The 14412-nt window shown below is 44.5% G+C and overlaps 1 protein-coding gene across 1 annotated transcript; it reads right to left on the bottom strand.

Annotated features, from left to right (window-relative positions):
* Positions 1-274: 274 nt before the first annotated feature.
* Positions 275-6056, bottom strand: FZD4 (frizzled class receptor 4). The gene is made up of 2 exons (XM_074860306.1): positions 5821-6056; positions 275-4718 (listed from the first exon to the last, which is right to left on the bottom strand). The coding sequence occupies exons 1-2, from the start codon at positions 5950-5952 to the stop codon at positions 3390-3392; spliced, it is 1461 nt and encodes a 486-aa protein (XP_074716407.1). The 5' UTR covers positions 5953-6056; the 3' UTR covers positions 275-3389.
* Positions 6057-14412: the final 8356 nt, after the last annotated feature.

Raw genomic sequence — 14412 nt, 5'->3', positions numbered from 1 at the left:
TGTGCACTGTCTTTGAAAGGGTTTCTGTCCACCCCGTGTGTAAGCCCTTGAAGCATGCACGTACTTTAACCGTTGCCCAACGATGTTTTGTTCCCAGTTATTTCTTGCAACCCACATTTAGGTCCAAACCATGCTGGACTGACTCATTTGGAGCATTCCTTCACTGCAGCATAAGCCTTTCAGTCCTCCTTCCTTCAGGGGAAAAAAGCACTTCCAACAATGATGAAGCCAATTTAAGAAACAAACTCACCAAAAATGTGAGGGCTGCCAAGAATACCTTAATTATCCACAGAGGTTAAAATTTTATTTTGATATAAAAATTAAATAGCAAAGTTGCTTTTTTTTTTACAGTGATAAATTAGAAATTTACAGTACATACAATGAAGTAGATATATTTTCTGTACACCCCAAAATAATCAGTGTCTATTTCCTTAAAATTCAGAAAAAGGAGCTAACTTGTCTGTTTAATATAAGAGCTAAGCTTGTACCTCCCCGGCAGACGCTTCCAAAACCTGCAGTGAGAGGAGCACAGGCTGAGGGGGAGGAGCTGGGAGCAGGGACTGCACAAGGAAGGTAACTGCTGCAAAGTTTCTAGTTGTATAACCGCAGAAACTGTACTTCCGAGACAGGATTAGTCACACATTTTTTGGCTTGAAATTCATAACAACGTTGAAACGAGAGAACATACGAGTTGCAGATACCCACTCTTTGCAACCACCGGGTTTTTTGGCTATCTATCTGCTGTGACTTCCCACTCAGTGGGAAGTACAGTGTCCCCAAAACTGCTGGGGAAAGATGTTCTTTCAGGAACAGCAGCTGGTCCTCTCCCCAGCCCACCTCCTCCCCATAGGATTTAAGTCCCTCACACTCTTTAATGGAATATCCCCCCAGGCCCCTCAAAGGGCTATGCAGTGCTATCCTCATCCAACTCGCTTACAACGTCATAAATTGCTGGGGACATGCGTCTGTCACAGTCCACAGGGTCACATGCAAGGATCTGATAACAAGGTACAACTTAACATTCACTTCTGTGTACATAACATGGTTAAAACCACCATTTATTGAATCAGTTAGGTCAAACATGGGTTGTATCGGCCAGGAGAGTATCCAAATCATTTCAGAGTGAAGGACACTTGAGTGAACATGACACCTTGGCACAGCCAAATACTGGGTTACAAGAAAAGGCTCATACTGACTTTACATTCCTCTCTGCATCAGGAGAAAGATTGCACGATGGAGAAGCTCTGTCATCTGAAGATCTCCTCCTTTCGGAACTCCTTGTCCACAGGGGATAACCAGATCCAAACACAACACTAATAGCGAGACACTTTATGGAGAGGATGAAAAGTCTTGGCTGGTATGCGGTGTTGGCCAAGACAATGCTTGTGCGTCTTGAGCAGAATGTGTCAAGTTGTCACTTGTTCTGCTGGAGAGGGAGCCCAACCGCAAAGACTGCAATTAGGGTTTGGGGTTTTTTTTTTTTTAAATGTACTCTAGCACATGTTTCAACATTGACATTGAAACAATACACACTTCTGGGACAGATTAGTGCTCACGGCCAGAGCTGGAATGAACTGTGGTTTGGGAAGCACATGGGGCACCTGTGTGAAAAGCAAGGACTGTAATAAAGCGGTGCCTGTTCTCAGCTGCCCTTGAAGGTCGTCCGAGTCAGGGCACCAGGGAGATGCTCTGCAGCTGACCAGGTTCCACACAAACAAATGAAGCAAAAGTTTAGGGCACACAGATAAAACCAAAGGTCCTTCAAAGGGATAGAGCATCAGAACAGTGTTCTCTTAAGTGCTTCTGGCCTATTTCTATTTGCAGCACCTTTCTTATTACCCAAACAAGCCTGCAACACAAGGTTCAAGCTCCCCACGAGCACAAGCCAATGCCTCCTCAAATAAAAGCATAAAAAACTCAACAGTTGCTATGAAACAGGATTATTCACCAAGAAGTTGGATCTCTTCTGTTGGTATCCCTTTACAAAAACTGGAAATGTCTCTTGTTCCCAAGGACTGAATGCCTGCTCACATTCTGCATGTAAATACACATTTAAAAAAACTTCATAGCTATCAGTGAGCAATCGGAGCATCGTTGTGAGGCAGTCAGCTGTACTGCGATGTCATGGGCTGAGAATGTTCTTTTAATTGTAACTGACACACATAATTATACAACTGATCTGTGTGAACATGAGGTTGCCAAGGAACTTAACATTTCGCTTCTCCCCAGACTGGCGTCTGCAGAGATACCATCACACTGAATGAAATATATTAAGACTTAATTGCTTCATGTGATGGGTCTCCAGAGAGAGCCAGATAAGTTTACTCGGAGAAAACTGGCATTGTTTGAAGAGACCCTCAACTCATTTTTCTCTTTCCTGGAGGAAGGAACACTATAATGTAAGACTTTATTTAAAGCTATTAAATGCAGCAGAATAAAGCAGTCCACTGGAAATAGCAGGAGCACCTGAAGGTACAGGAATGGAGGCAGACGGATAATGGTAATTAATGCAGACCAGACAGAGTTTCCCAGCTCCCACTGACTCCTCTACTTCTGACAATGGCCTTGAGTAAAGCTTTTAAAAAATCAGAAATATTGACAGAACCACAGAATAATTCAGGTGGGAAGGGACCTAGAGAGGTCCAAATTCCTGGAAGGCAGAGCCAACTCTCAATTCAGACCAGGTTACAGATGGTAGAAAGAATGAGTCGAAATTATTATTAGACCATCAGATGACTTAAAGAATCATCCTCACTAATACCTCACTAAATGCTGCTCATCATGGATAACTCTCAGACCTGGAAAGTCCACTTGGTGTCTGTTGGAGGACCTGGTCCTTGGCTGACTTGTGCAGCATATGGGAGCAACAGGGCATAAAGACACAACCCTCGGCAAACGCTTCCTTCACGGTGCTGAACTTGGAAAGAAGACATCTAACTGAGGTCCTGGGTGCTCCATCTTCTGATAACTGGACCCTCAATCAGCCCAGAATTTGGCCCCAGATCGCCTTTCCTCCATCAGCTATAAGATGATGAAAAGAAAACAACAACATCCCACAGCTGTGGGCTACAGTCCCTCAGCTTCTAAAGACTTCAATATATTGCATCCTGCTTTAAAAAAAAAAAAAAGGAAGATAACGTGTTTGGATATTTCACAGCTTTTAAAGCCTCCCTGGGCTTTCTTATTTTGGGCAGCATGGTTTATGGCTATTGTATCTGCAGCATGATCTTTTTGCTGTTTATTCTTTAAGGCTTTTTTTTTTTTCCATCCCCCAGAGACAGGCTGTGTAACCGTCTCCCTACTCTGCTCCCAACATTTACACGGCAATGCTTACACACAATCAGTCCTTCATGGGAGATCAGTCAGACCATCGGGGTGTTGTCCTTTTCTCATACCACGGTCTCATTCCCTTTCCCAGGTTTCACCCAACCATCTGCTCTCTTCTCCCGTTTCACTTTCCCTGAGTTCACCAGTCTGTTCGAGCACTTCTGCCACGTGTGCAGAGTTTTGGCCGACCAGATCCACATACCTGATGTAATACCCACCAGGAGGGACATGAAGATTTTGAGCATCTCCACTGCCATATTGGAATCATCTGCTGAATAGCGGAAAACGGCCCAGTTGGAGATTTCGTAGAAATAACAGGCAATGACACACGTTGCTGGGACGGTGTACAGCACTGAAAAGACACCGATTTTGACCATCAGTCTTTCCAGTTTGTCAGTTTTAGTTCCATCTTTCTGGAGATTAGACCTGATTTTAAATAAGGCCACGAGTCCCGCTGCAATGAATAAAGTCCCAATGACCAGGTAGGTAAAAAGCGGAGCGACGACAAAGCCCGTCAGCGCATCTAGGTTCTGGTTCCCAACGTAGCACAGACCGGTGAGCTCATCTGCATCTACTAGTCTCATAATCAAAATGACTATGGTCTTCACCGCGGGGATAGCCCAGGCTGCAATATGGAAATAAGAGCTGTGCATTTCTATAGCTTCATGGCCCCACTTGAGTCCTGCAGCCAAAAACCACGTCAATGTCAGAATAACCCACCAGATGGAGCTAGCCATCCCGAAAAAATACATCAGCAAGAAAATTATAGCACATCCTGTGTTCTTAAGACCTTCTTGGATAAGAACAGGTTCTGCTGCCTCTTCAAAATCACAGGATATCCTTTCCCGGCCCACAGTTAGCCTCACAATATAAGCAATGCTATAAATATTGTAGCACATGCTCAAAAATATGATTGGGCGCTCCGGGTAGGAAAATCTGGATGAATCAATCAGGAAGGTCAGAACTGTGAAGGCAGTTGAGATGAAGCAAAGACTGGCCCACACGGCCATCCAGATATCTGTGAATTCCTTAGCTGACCTGCTGTAGAGCCCAGCGTCATAGCCGCACTTCAGGACACAGTTCAAGCTTCTCTTCACCCAGATGTACTGATCCGAGTTAGATCCCATGCTGTGGCACTCCTCTCCAGGCTGCAAGGAGGTCTTGCTATGAAGGGGCACCTCTTCGTCTCCTGGGCCCTCCATGCACATGTGGTTGTGATCATTCTGGGGTGGGAATTTGCTGCAGTTTAGGCTGTCTGGCCAGGCAAATCCAAATTCTTTTAAAACGGGTTCGCATCTTCTTTTGACAGAGAGGCACATGCCACCGCAGGGACCTATAGGGATGTTAATCTTCTCTGTGCACATCGGGACATAGACCGAACAAAGGAAGAACTGCAAGAAACACGAATCACAAGTGCGTTAGGGGAAAATTAAACAGGTCAAAATATAACAAGTTTTCTTTTTTTGCCTTTTTAGCAACAATATTTGGTCCTTTGCCTTAAAAAACAGGAAGCAGCATAAAACAAATAAACCAAGAACAATAAAAACAAAGGAGAAAAAAAACCCAAAAGCTAACAATGTTGTCTTCTTTCAGTTCGAATGTGGTCCAAAGCCAAAGCCTGAACATTTTACTCCCTAGATTAGCTCCGCGTAAATTTAGCCCATCAGTTTCAATAAAACGAGTGGGATTTAGCCAGATCTAAACCTCAAGGGTGCAATTTAGGAAAGTAAAAAAGCAAATTAAGGCAGTTTAAACAAATACATAGATTTGTTCTACGCACTGCCTGGATATTACAGCTAACAAGCAAACAGAAGAAAAGGCATTTATTGAATTAGTTTGGTTCACGATCCCCCTAGAAGAATGTCTTTTTCTTCTGCCATAAGGTCACGTACATATTTACAACGGGAATAAAATATTGTAGTTTTCCCGGCTTTTGAATAATCGCAATTCTGCGACGCGACAACGTCAGGGGGATTGCGTGCTAATTCGGCAACTCTGCCCCAAGAAACAAGCAGGGTTTTGTTCGATGAAGCCCATGCCCGTGAGGAGGACGAGTTTCTTGCCCTTCGCCTGGGACCGCCGCTCCGGCGGCGCAGCTCTCGGCGGAGGTCCCGGGCGGCAGCAGCTCCCCGGGCTTCTCATTTCGGAGGGGCAGCACCCCGGTGGGACGGGATCGGCGGGCAGCGACCAGCCAAAGCCGCGGGAGCCCCGGCGCTGCCTGGCGGGGGGACACCGGCCGGGACAACCCGCCGGGCCGCCCCCGGGATGAGCCACATGCTCCCCGCTGCCAGCGAGGAGCCGCACTGCGAGGCGGCGGGACTTTCGGCTTGGTTGGGGGATTTTTCGGACTGAGCCGAGGGGATGGGGATGAGGATGAGGACGGGGCGGGGGGATGGGGGGGTGGCAGCCGGTCCGCGCACTGCTCGCCCCCCCCCCCCCCCCCCCCCACCCTCCCGCCCCGGCACAAAGGGGACCCCTGGAGCCCCGACCCACCTGGAGCTGACTGGAGCAGCCGTACTGGATGAGGGGGGTGAAGGTGGTGAGCTGCAGCTCCGCGTCCGCCTGCAGCTCGTGTCCCACCAGGTTGGGCATCTTGGTGACATTGTAGCCCAGGTTCTGGCACATGGCGATGCGGATGGCGTCGCAGCGCCGCTCCTCCTCGTCGCCGAAACCCCGCGCCCCGCCGAGCAGCCCCGCCAGCAGCACGGCCAGCAGCCGCCCGCGGCCGACCGCCCCCCCGCCGCCGCCCCCCGCCATGGCCCGAGCAGCGCCCCACCGGCCCCGGCCCGGCTCCGGCCCCGGCCCCGGCCCCGGCCGCGCCGTGCCGCACGGGCCGGCTCCAACGGGGAGGGGCCGGGGGCGGCTCCGCTATTAAACAGCCTCGCCGAGAAACTGCCCAGGGGAGGGACGGCACCTCCCCGCGCCCTCCCAGCGCCGCCGCCCCCGCCCCGGGGAGCCCGGCCCGCCGCCGCGCCTCCGGGGTGTGTGGGGGTCCTACCTGGGCCCCCCCACCCCGGCACCGAGGAGTTTCCCGCACCCCGCACCCCCACCCCCGGGAAGCGCACTGTCCCCTGGCTGCATCCCACCTCTCCTCGCAGGGATCCCCGCCTCTTCTCCTCCCTGGGGACCCCCTACCTGCACCCCCCCTTTATCCTTGTCCTTCAGAATCATCACAGAGGGTACATCCGTCCCTCCACCCCGCGTGTCTGGCGCCTCTAGGAGACATGTCACTGTCCCCAGGGTCCCCACCGTGCCGCCCCAGCATGGGTGCCGGTCCCAGGGGCTCCCCATGGCACCCAAGTGCAGCTCCCCAGGGACAGGGTGGGCTGAGACCCCGTGTTGGGGCCCATCGTGCCCCAGTCCTGCCCTCACTTCTGGCCTGTCTTTCTTCAGCCAAGGGTGCTCAGTTTCTTCACTGCCGGTTAAAAATGTCCGGGGTGGCTCTCTAAGCTGCCGCCTTTTCTTCCCAACGAGTTAAATTGCACCGCTGGCCGCTGGGTTACATCTGGGTTTTAGTGTTGTTTGCTTTTTCATTGGGGCCAAAAACCTGGAGGGCACTGCTAGGTACCTCCTGGCATCTGTATAAATCTCCATAAAATAAATAAGTGTGGATTGAAGCATTCGTGAATTTGGGGGGTGAAAGGGTTGGATGATTAAGCAGACCTTTAACGTGTCACCGGGAGGAGGGATTAAGAGCAGAGAAATGAGGCTTGCACTTAAAATCTCTCGGTATTATTTACACCTGTAATAAAATGTGGTTGAGCTGGTTGTGCCTTTAGCAAAAATATGTCATCTATTAATGAATTCTTTGTAAAGCACTTTGAAAATGTTTGTAAAGCCCCCGGTTAAGTGACCTCTTGCTGTGTGTGTACGGCGTGTGGCATGTGCATGTGCTCCTGAGCATGTCCATCGCGAGCAGCTATGCCTCCGTACACACCTCGGGGCCTTTGCTTCTCCTCAAGCTCTCCCAGGTGCATCTCTGGGATAAGACTAAGACTAAGAGACCAAGGCAGTACTTAACGGCTCCTTTCCAGACACGAGATTATAAATCACAGCAAAACCCATGCTATGGAGTACCCTGCGCTCAGTCACTGCGGGTTTCCCCTCTGCAGTTCCATCACCATTGGGATTTTTCCACCTCTGAGATGTGGGAAATGTGTGTGTGAGCTGTACCGTGATCTTGTAGGGACTGACGGGTTTTCAGTGTGCTTTCCTCTAGCCAGATGGGTAGTGTTCTAATTGAGGTTTCATGAGCATAGATATTTACATAGCTCTCATCACTGTAATACTTTACAGCTAGCTCCAATAAACAGTGCCTTTAACCTCAGAGAATCCTTGTGAGGCAGACAAGTAGTATTATCTTAACCTTTTAAACACGCAGGCAGACAGTGTTACAGTCCCAAGGTCAGGCAAGGAGTCTATGATGGAGTCAGCAACTCGACCATATCTTGCAAGGCCCATATTTACTCCCAAGCGTTGCCGTCCGTAACCAGCAGCGCTCAGCTGATATCTGGGTGGATGATAACGCTGTGAGCACACACCGTGTGTTACACATGCCTGCCGAGCCCTTCCCAGCCCCACCGAATTTATCACCTACATCAGACAAGTGCAGGGAATGGGTGATGGGTGCTCTCCATACAGTCAAACACCCGAAAGCAGAAGGCAGAGAAGTTTTTGGGTTTTTTTTGTCCAAATTATTTAGGAAAGGAGACTAGAGGGAGGATCATGGTGACCTTAAAAACTATGAAACTTTGTCTTAGTATATGAAAACCCTTTTCATTTGCAGTCTCGTGCTGCACTTAGGCACCAAAGCAGAGTTTGCTGCTATCAGAGTAGGACCCTTGCCTAGTTTCCACAAAAAAAAAATCACCTATTGCATATTCAGAAGTTACGCAGCAAAACCCTCTGCCCATGGACCTGGTCCTTGGACTCAGTAAAGGGGCAGAGGGACATTTTAAACCTACAGCGAATGCAAGTACCTTTTTAGAAGAAGAACTCTCCCCCCCCAAAAAAAACCCCTACCGCTATTCCCTTTTCTTTGAGAACACAAAATAAATATTAGAAAGTGCTACACTGCTGTGTTTGCTTTGGAAAGTCTTTTAGATAATGGGAATTAGTTTTCAAAACAAGAGTGCTGGGAGAGGTGGTGACAAATCATACAAGAGGTCGGAGTTGGAAAAAATGGTAATTACCCTGCTTTGAACCTTACGCATATATTAACAGTGATTAAATGTCACTATGATAAGGATGTACATAATAGTTTCTTTAAACAGATCAAAGTAAGAAACCTCTGGGATAGTGGGTTTATAGATCCTTAGGTTACTGGGCAGTGTGAGACACTGGCCTGAATCCGGCACAGCACAAACCATGTTCCTTCCTCTATTATTGCCTGATGTACAACATATTATTTTTAATAAATCTGATTTTGATTTTGAGGTTGCTTTCATTAAAGAATCAGCAACCACCCTGATAATTATTATTTATTGTAGCCGCCAATAATTACATTTGTTTTCTAGTCTGAGTTATCTTCAGTTTCCAGCCACTGACTTTTGTTCTATCTTTGCTGGCCAGGTTGAGAAGTCATTACCGAGATTATCCCTGTAGGTAATGTCAGGCTGAGATTAAGTCACCCTTTGACCTTTTTGTAGTAAGCAAAATACATTGAACTTCCTGAGTTTTCTATTGTAAGGTGTCTTTTCCAATTCTTTAATCATGCTTTTTATTTTAAAGGAACAAGATTTGACCCTGCTTTTTGAAAAGCACTTTCAGCCCAAACCATCCCTTACAGTCTTAATGTGGATATGTCTGAATTAGTAGCCTAAGCACCCTTGGTCCCTTCAGAGTCAACTAGAATAGGCAAACACTTGTAGAAGGCAAATCAAAATAGGAATTACATGAATATAAAATCCTATTTATAAGTTATTATTACCCTGTTATTACTATTCCCCCCCTTAAGTTTTTAAGTGGGTTTTCTGCATATTTATTAAAGCTGTGAGCATATTTTTACATTGCAAAAATAAATAACGTTTACCAGCATGTCTCAGAGTCTTCCATCATCTTGCAGGGTATCTGAGAATGTTCATAACTTCTCTCTGAACATTTTCAACGCTTCACCATTTGCCTGAACTGTAGATTTAGAACATGGCTCAGCTTTTCAGAACACTCATGTCAAATGGGCAGGTAAAATACCCTCTTCGTTCCTACACAGGATCACCCTGCTTAGACTTCCAAGGACACGATGTACCCCATAGCATCATACTGACAGCCAGGACTGATGCCTTGTTGGCAGACCTAAGAAACCTTGGGCACCCTGTTGATTTTTTAAAATAGGTAGGTACCACATTAGGATGTGATTTTTTTTAACCAAATACAGATGTCAACTTTTGGTCAGATGAATTTCATTCTGAAAATGCCTCTGTTGACTGTCAAGGGAACCTAGCTCGACTAGCTCAGAGGTGAAAACTCTCCAAGAGGTGTCTAACATTGGATGAGAGCAGTCCCTGTCTTCCTGATGGTCTCCTGGGACTTGGTGATTGAAGAGAATATTGATATTGCCATCCCAGAGATTACTTTTAATGATCTTGGATATAAGTTGTCTAAACATACAAGGTTTTTAAAATGTGTAACTTCTAGAGCTGGTTTAGGACACTGAAAGTGTAAGAATGTGTTAATTACTATTAGTTATCTCTATCAGCCAACTCATCTCATACATATTTTCCAATATACAACAAAAATATCTGTGGACACTTCTGTCACCTGTTTTGTTTATTGACAGTTCCACAACTTCCATTGTGTAACGGACTAGTACCATTAGTTACTTTCTCCTGGCCTCTGTTTACATAAAGCACTATTGTCTTTGACTACCTGTCCATTAATTTTTTGGTTTTGCTTACTTTATAACATTCTTGTCGTTCCTTTTGGATTTATATTCATTCAAAGAAATGTCTCATTTCTACTGTTTGACATTTATGCTTTTCTTAAATTTAATGAACTGTACAACTTTAAAAATTTAATTAAAGATTTTTTCTTTAATCTATAAAGTTGCTGAATTTTTTCATTAACACAGATCACTTTCTTTTTTCAGTGGTGGCTTTTCAAGCGTCTAGTAATATATTTAAAATAGATTCCTAACTACTGTTCAAATGTTTCATATAAATTCTCTCCCCTGCTTACTTCCGTACTTTGTGAGGCTGATCCTTTTAAAGCAGGAAATACGTCTATTCCCCAATTTCATTTATCCTGCTGTATTTATCCATTATAATCAGCATTTCAATTGCCCAGTAACAATCAGAAGAGAAATGGTTTGTTTTGTTGTGACACTTCAGGTGAACATGACTCTACCTCAGGGAAAAAAAACAGTGCCGTGATCTGCATATGCATTTATGCATATCTATACACATATGCAAATACATTTACACATATATCTTTTATATATATAAAATATTCATAAATAATATCAGTGCACAAGGTCGTGCACAAAGTAGCACTCTGATTCAATGATGTTGAATCAATCAATGTTGATCTCAGGGGGGCAGAATGTGTCCCAAATCTTAAAACAAAGTATATTGTATGTGCAAATTTACCTGCCATGGTGCACTGCAGCATCCTTCTGGGCCTGATCCAGTGGGATTTGGCTGCTGATGTTCTCGGGATACTTTGGTTAGGTTTCTACCTTTGGTGTCTCCATGAGAGCCAGCTTGTTCTGCGAAGGAAACTCAGCCAGGCCCAGCAATGGAGTCTAGAGGGCAGGTCTCCTGACATGCTGTTAATCTCTGTTTTCACGCAGACATGACTGTAACTTACTTTAATGTACTTTGGTGCAACTAAGCTGTAACACATAGATCCCGTATCTGGATTCACATGTGTAGTTCCTCGTGTGCCAACATGGGTCAATAGTTGCTCCATGACCCCTGAAAGTCAATATTTTAGTCTGCACAGAGTTCTCATATTTTGATTTTACAGCATTGTAAACAAGAAATTTCAGTGCTAGTTAATATACATCATTTTGAGAAATCCTTTGCATTTAGATAGCATCAAAACATTTGGCAAAGCAAGAGGATTTTTCAGATTATTTGTGTGCTTAGAAATCCAGCAGGCACAGATGTATCACACACAATGTTCAGTGGGGCACTGAGAGCAAAGCTGGCCATAACTTTCATAAGGTGAAAGGTGCCATATAGAGGTCACTTCATCTGTGTGTTAGTATTTTTTTCACACAGGTATTTCTCTTTCTAGGCTTAAGAATAACTTTGACTTTTTTTTTAAAACAGTTTTCCCAAAGTCCCTTTCCTCAAATAATTCAGAGATTTCTCTCTAGCCAGATTAGCAGAACAGACAAGAAGTTGTGAGGCAACATCACTATCAGGATCCGGTGAGACAAAAACATTTCCACAATGACTTTTTCAGAGCATAGCTACATTTATAAAATGATGTACTAAAATACAAACCCTTCCAAAACAACCAGTCCTTCTCCCTTGCCTGATTTTACCCAGCTTCTCAGGAAAGATCTGCTGCAGAGATCCAGCACGCCCAGTTTCAAGAAAATCTGTTCCTTTGGGGAAAATTAGTAGACTGTTTTGAAAATCAGACCCACAGTGGAGGCAAAATTCAGCCTGAACTTTAGAGTCAATGCTTCTGCCTCCCAGAATGACTTCCAGTTTGAACTGCTACTCATCATTGCTTCTATAATGCTCAGAGATTTGCATTTTGGCTTGAAATTTCCCCTTGACCTTAGCCCAAGGGATTTTTTTTTCTGGAAAATGACGAACAGTTTTCTTCTCATAAAATTGGTCAGAAGCCCTTTTTTTTATGCTAACTCCCAAACAACTTGGTTTTATAACTTCAGATTTGGCACGTGCAGAGTGCAATCCTGAAGGAGGAACGCACTTTTTGTCTTGTTTGAAGAAGTTTAATTTTGCAATAGCAAATTAGCCTGAAAGTTTTGGAAATAATAGACAATCGTTCACAAAGCGTGATTTAACCATGGTAGAAAATGACAGGCTGAGTTCTCTGTCCCTGAGAGGTCACGAGTCTTGCTTTATAAATACGGCTTAGTTTCCTTTTTGCAGAGTCATCTTTCCCACTAAATCTTTCTGCGTCCTGTTTTGCTTTAACTCTATGGCAGCGTCGGAGGTTATTTCCCGTGTATTTGCTCTCCATAAGCAACATTGTACTTGGCTCTCGGTGGCATTTTGCATGTCCTGTAAAGTGAATTTCACTGGACATGATTTAAGAAGGACTCTTTCTGCTCTTTTCTTGCATGGCATGTTGAGTTAAATTACTGCTTCTCACTCACCCAGATTGCACCCGGCCCTGGTCCTCACATCCAGTTGTCACCCACATCACACAAACCTGCTTATGGACATAGGAGACAGATTTTTTTTAAAGCATCCTCCAGTGCTTACTCCTCAAATGTATTACTCAAGAAGTAAATACTAAGCTTTTAAACATTTATACTAATTAATTTATTACCAAAGAGTAAATACAAAGCTTTTAAACATGGGAATTAATTAATTTAATTAAATTAATTAATTTTTTACACTTTGGAAATTAAGTTAGGCTGAGATAGAAATCCCTCAAAATAAGAGCTGAGAAGGTAGATTTGCCGATACGCTTCGGCTGATTTGCACTGCTCCAGCAACACCACGACAAGCTGGTTTAATCAATCAGTTATTGCAGGCTTAAGGTTGTTCTGTGTCATTGGAGCAGCACAGAGCTGTCAAGCGTGCTGATGAATCTGGCCACAAATCTTAAAATGTACTATTTTTCCCCATTAAAAAGCCCATGTGAGCTGATATGCTGTGTTTAATTACATAACAGCGAGTATTGACTTGCAGGGCACGGCTGGAAAAAAAACCTTCTTTGTATTGTGTTGGGCAGGCGGTGGGTCATTCTCCTGGGAAAGAAATTTGACATCTGCCAGGAGGTGAAGTTCGCTGCATTCACACTGCTTTTGTAGCATCTGTGAATACACAAAAGGGGACTGGATACAACAGTGAAACCTGTCCCCTTGCTGATAGGGACTGTTGGCAGGAGTCTCATGAGGAGCCGCTTCACGCACCAGTAAAGTGGCTTTAAGTTATATACAAAACTGCCTTCAGGTCCTTACAGAATCCCAGAGAAGTTTAAATAGGCAGCAATACTTGACTCTTCCAGCTCTAGTTGGACCGCCCAGTTTATAGTGGCACTATTCTTCACTTTGTGGGCCATTTAAAATATAGTTCACTGTGTGCTAATTATTTCCAAATTCCAGTCTCCTCTGCAATTCTCATTTTTTTGATTTATTAACATTTTGGGGTTTTTTTCTCTTTAAGTGATCACTGTAAGCACTCAGTTTGGGAGCTGGTATAGCTATTTCATTTAAGGAGATGAGTTTTTGCTAATGTATTTATACATATAACATGGGTATAATTGCAGAAGATACCTGCTTTATTCCCTCTTCCAATATAGTTGATTCCCCTTTCTCATACAGACAGAGCTGCTCTTCCATAAACCATTTGTATACGACATTCATAGTTTTCTTTTTTCTTCACCTATTCCTACATAGTTAAAGCAGTGCTACATTCATATGAAGACAAACACATAAACTTCATACTAGACAGTGAGAAGGACTGGTTTGGCAAGTCTTTGGCAAACAGGTTTCTTAATTTCTATCCAAGTTGGCAAATTAATCATATGGATTATTGTTACACAGACTAAAGGACTTTCAAAATGAATATGAGCATAAATAATGTCATTCACTCTTGTCCAGAAGGCTTTGCTGCCATTTTACATTTACCTTGTGTTCCTTGCATGTGTACAGGTGATTATGTGGAGTGCAACCCACCTTACTCTGTGTGCATATATGCTCTTCCTCTAACTCCCTGGCAGGGTAGGTCCAGGTACTAGTTGTTAGAAAACTAACAAAATAAAATAAATAATCCTGTGATGACAAGGAGGGGTGGTGTGACCACAAAAGAAAACAGATCAGCTTAGATTGGCTTCAACTGTCAAGGAACCACACCCTTATTCTTTTCCGCTGTGCTGATCACAATGGTCTTTTAGCACCGTACCGAGGTTTTGTTATCAATGGAACCAATGCAGAAT

Source organism: Strix uralensis, chromosome 2, assembly GCF_047716275.1.
Source record: "Strix uralensis isolate ZFMK-TIS-50842 chromosome 2, bStrUra1, whole genome shotgun sequence".
Lineage (NCBI taxonomy): Eukaryota > Metazoa > Chordata > Aves > Strigiformes > Strigidae > Strix > Strix uralensis.
Note: the sequence above shows the minus strand (reverse complement) of the source record. Positions and strands in the feature narration are given on the sequence as shown.

Coding starts and splice junctions, on each gene's coding strand:
- FZD4 (XM_074860306.1), bottom strand. CDS start 5,952: ATGTGCCAGAACCTGGGCTACAATGTCACCAAGATGCCCAACCTGGTG. Junction 4,719..5,820: donor GCTGCTCCAGTCAGCTCCAG/GTGGGTCGGGGC, acceptor TGTTTCTTGCAG/TTCTTCCTTTGTTCGGTCTA.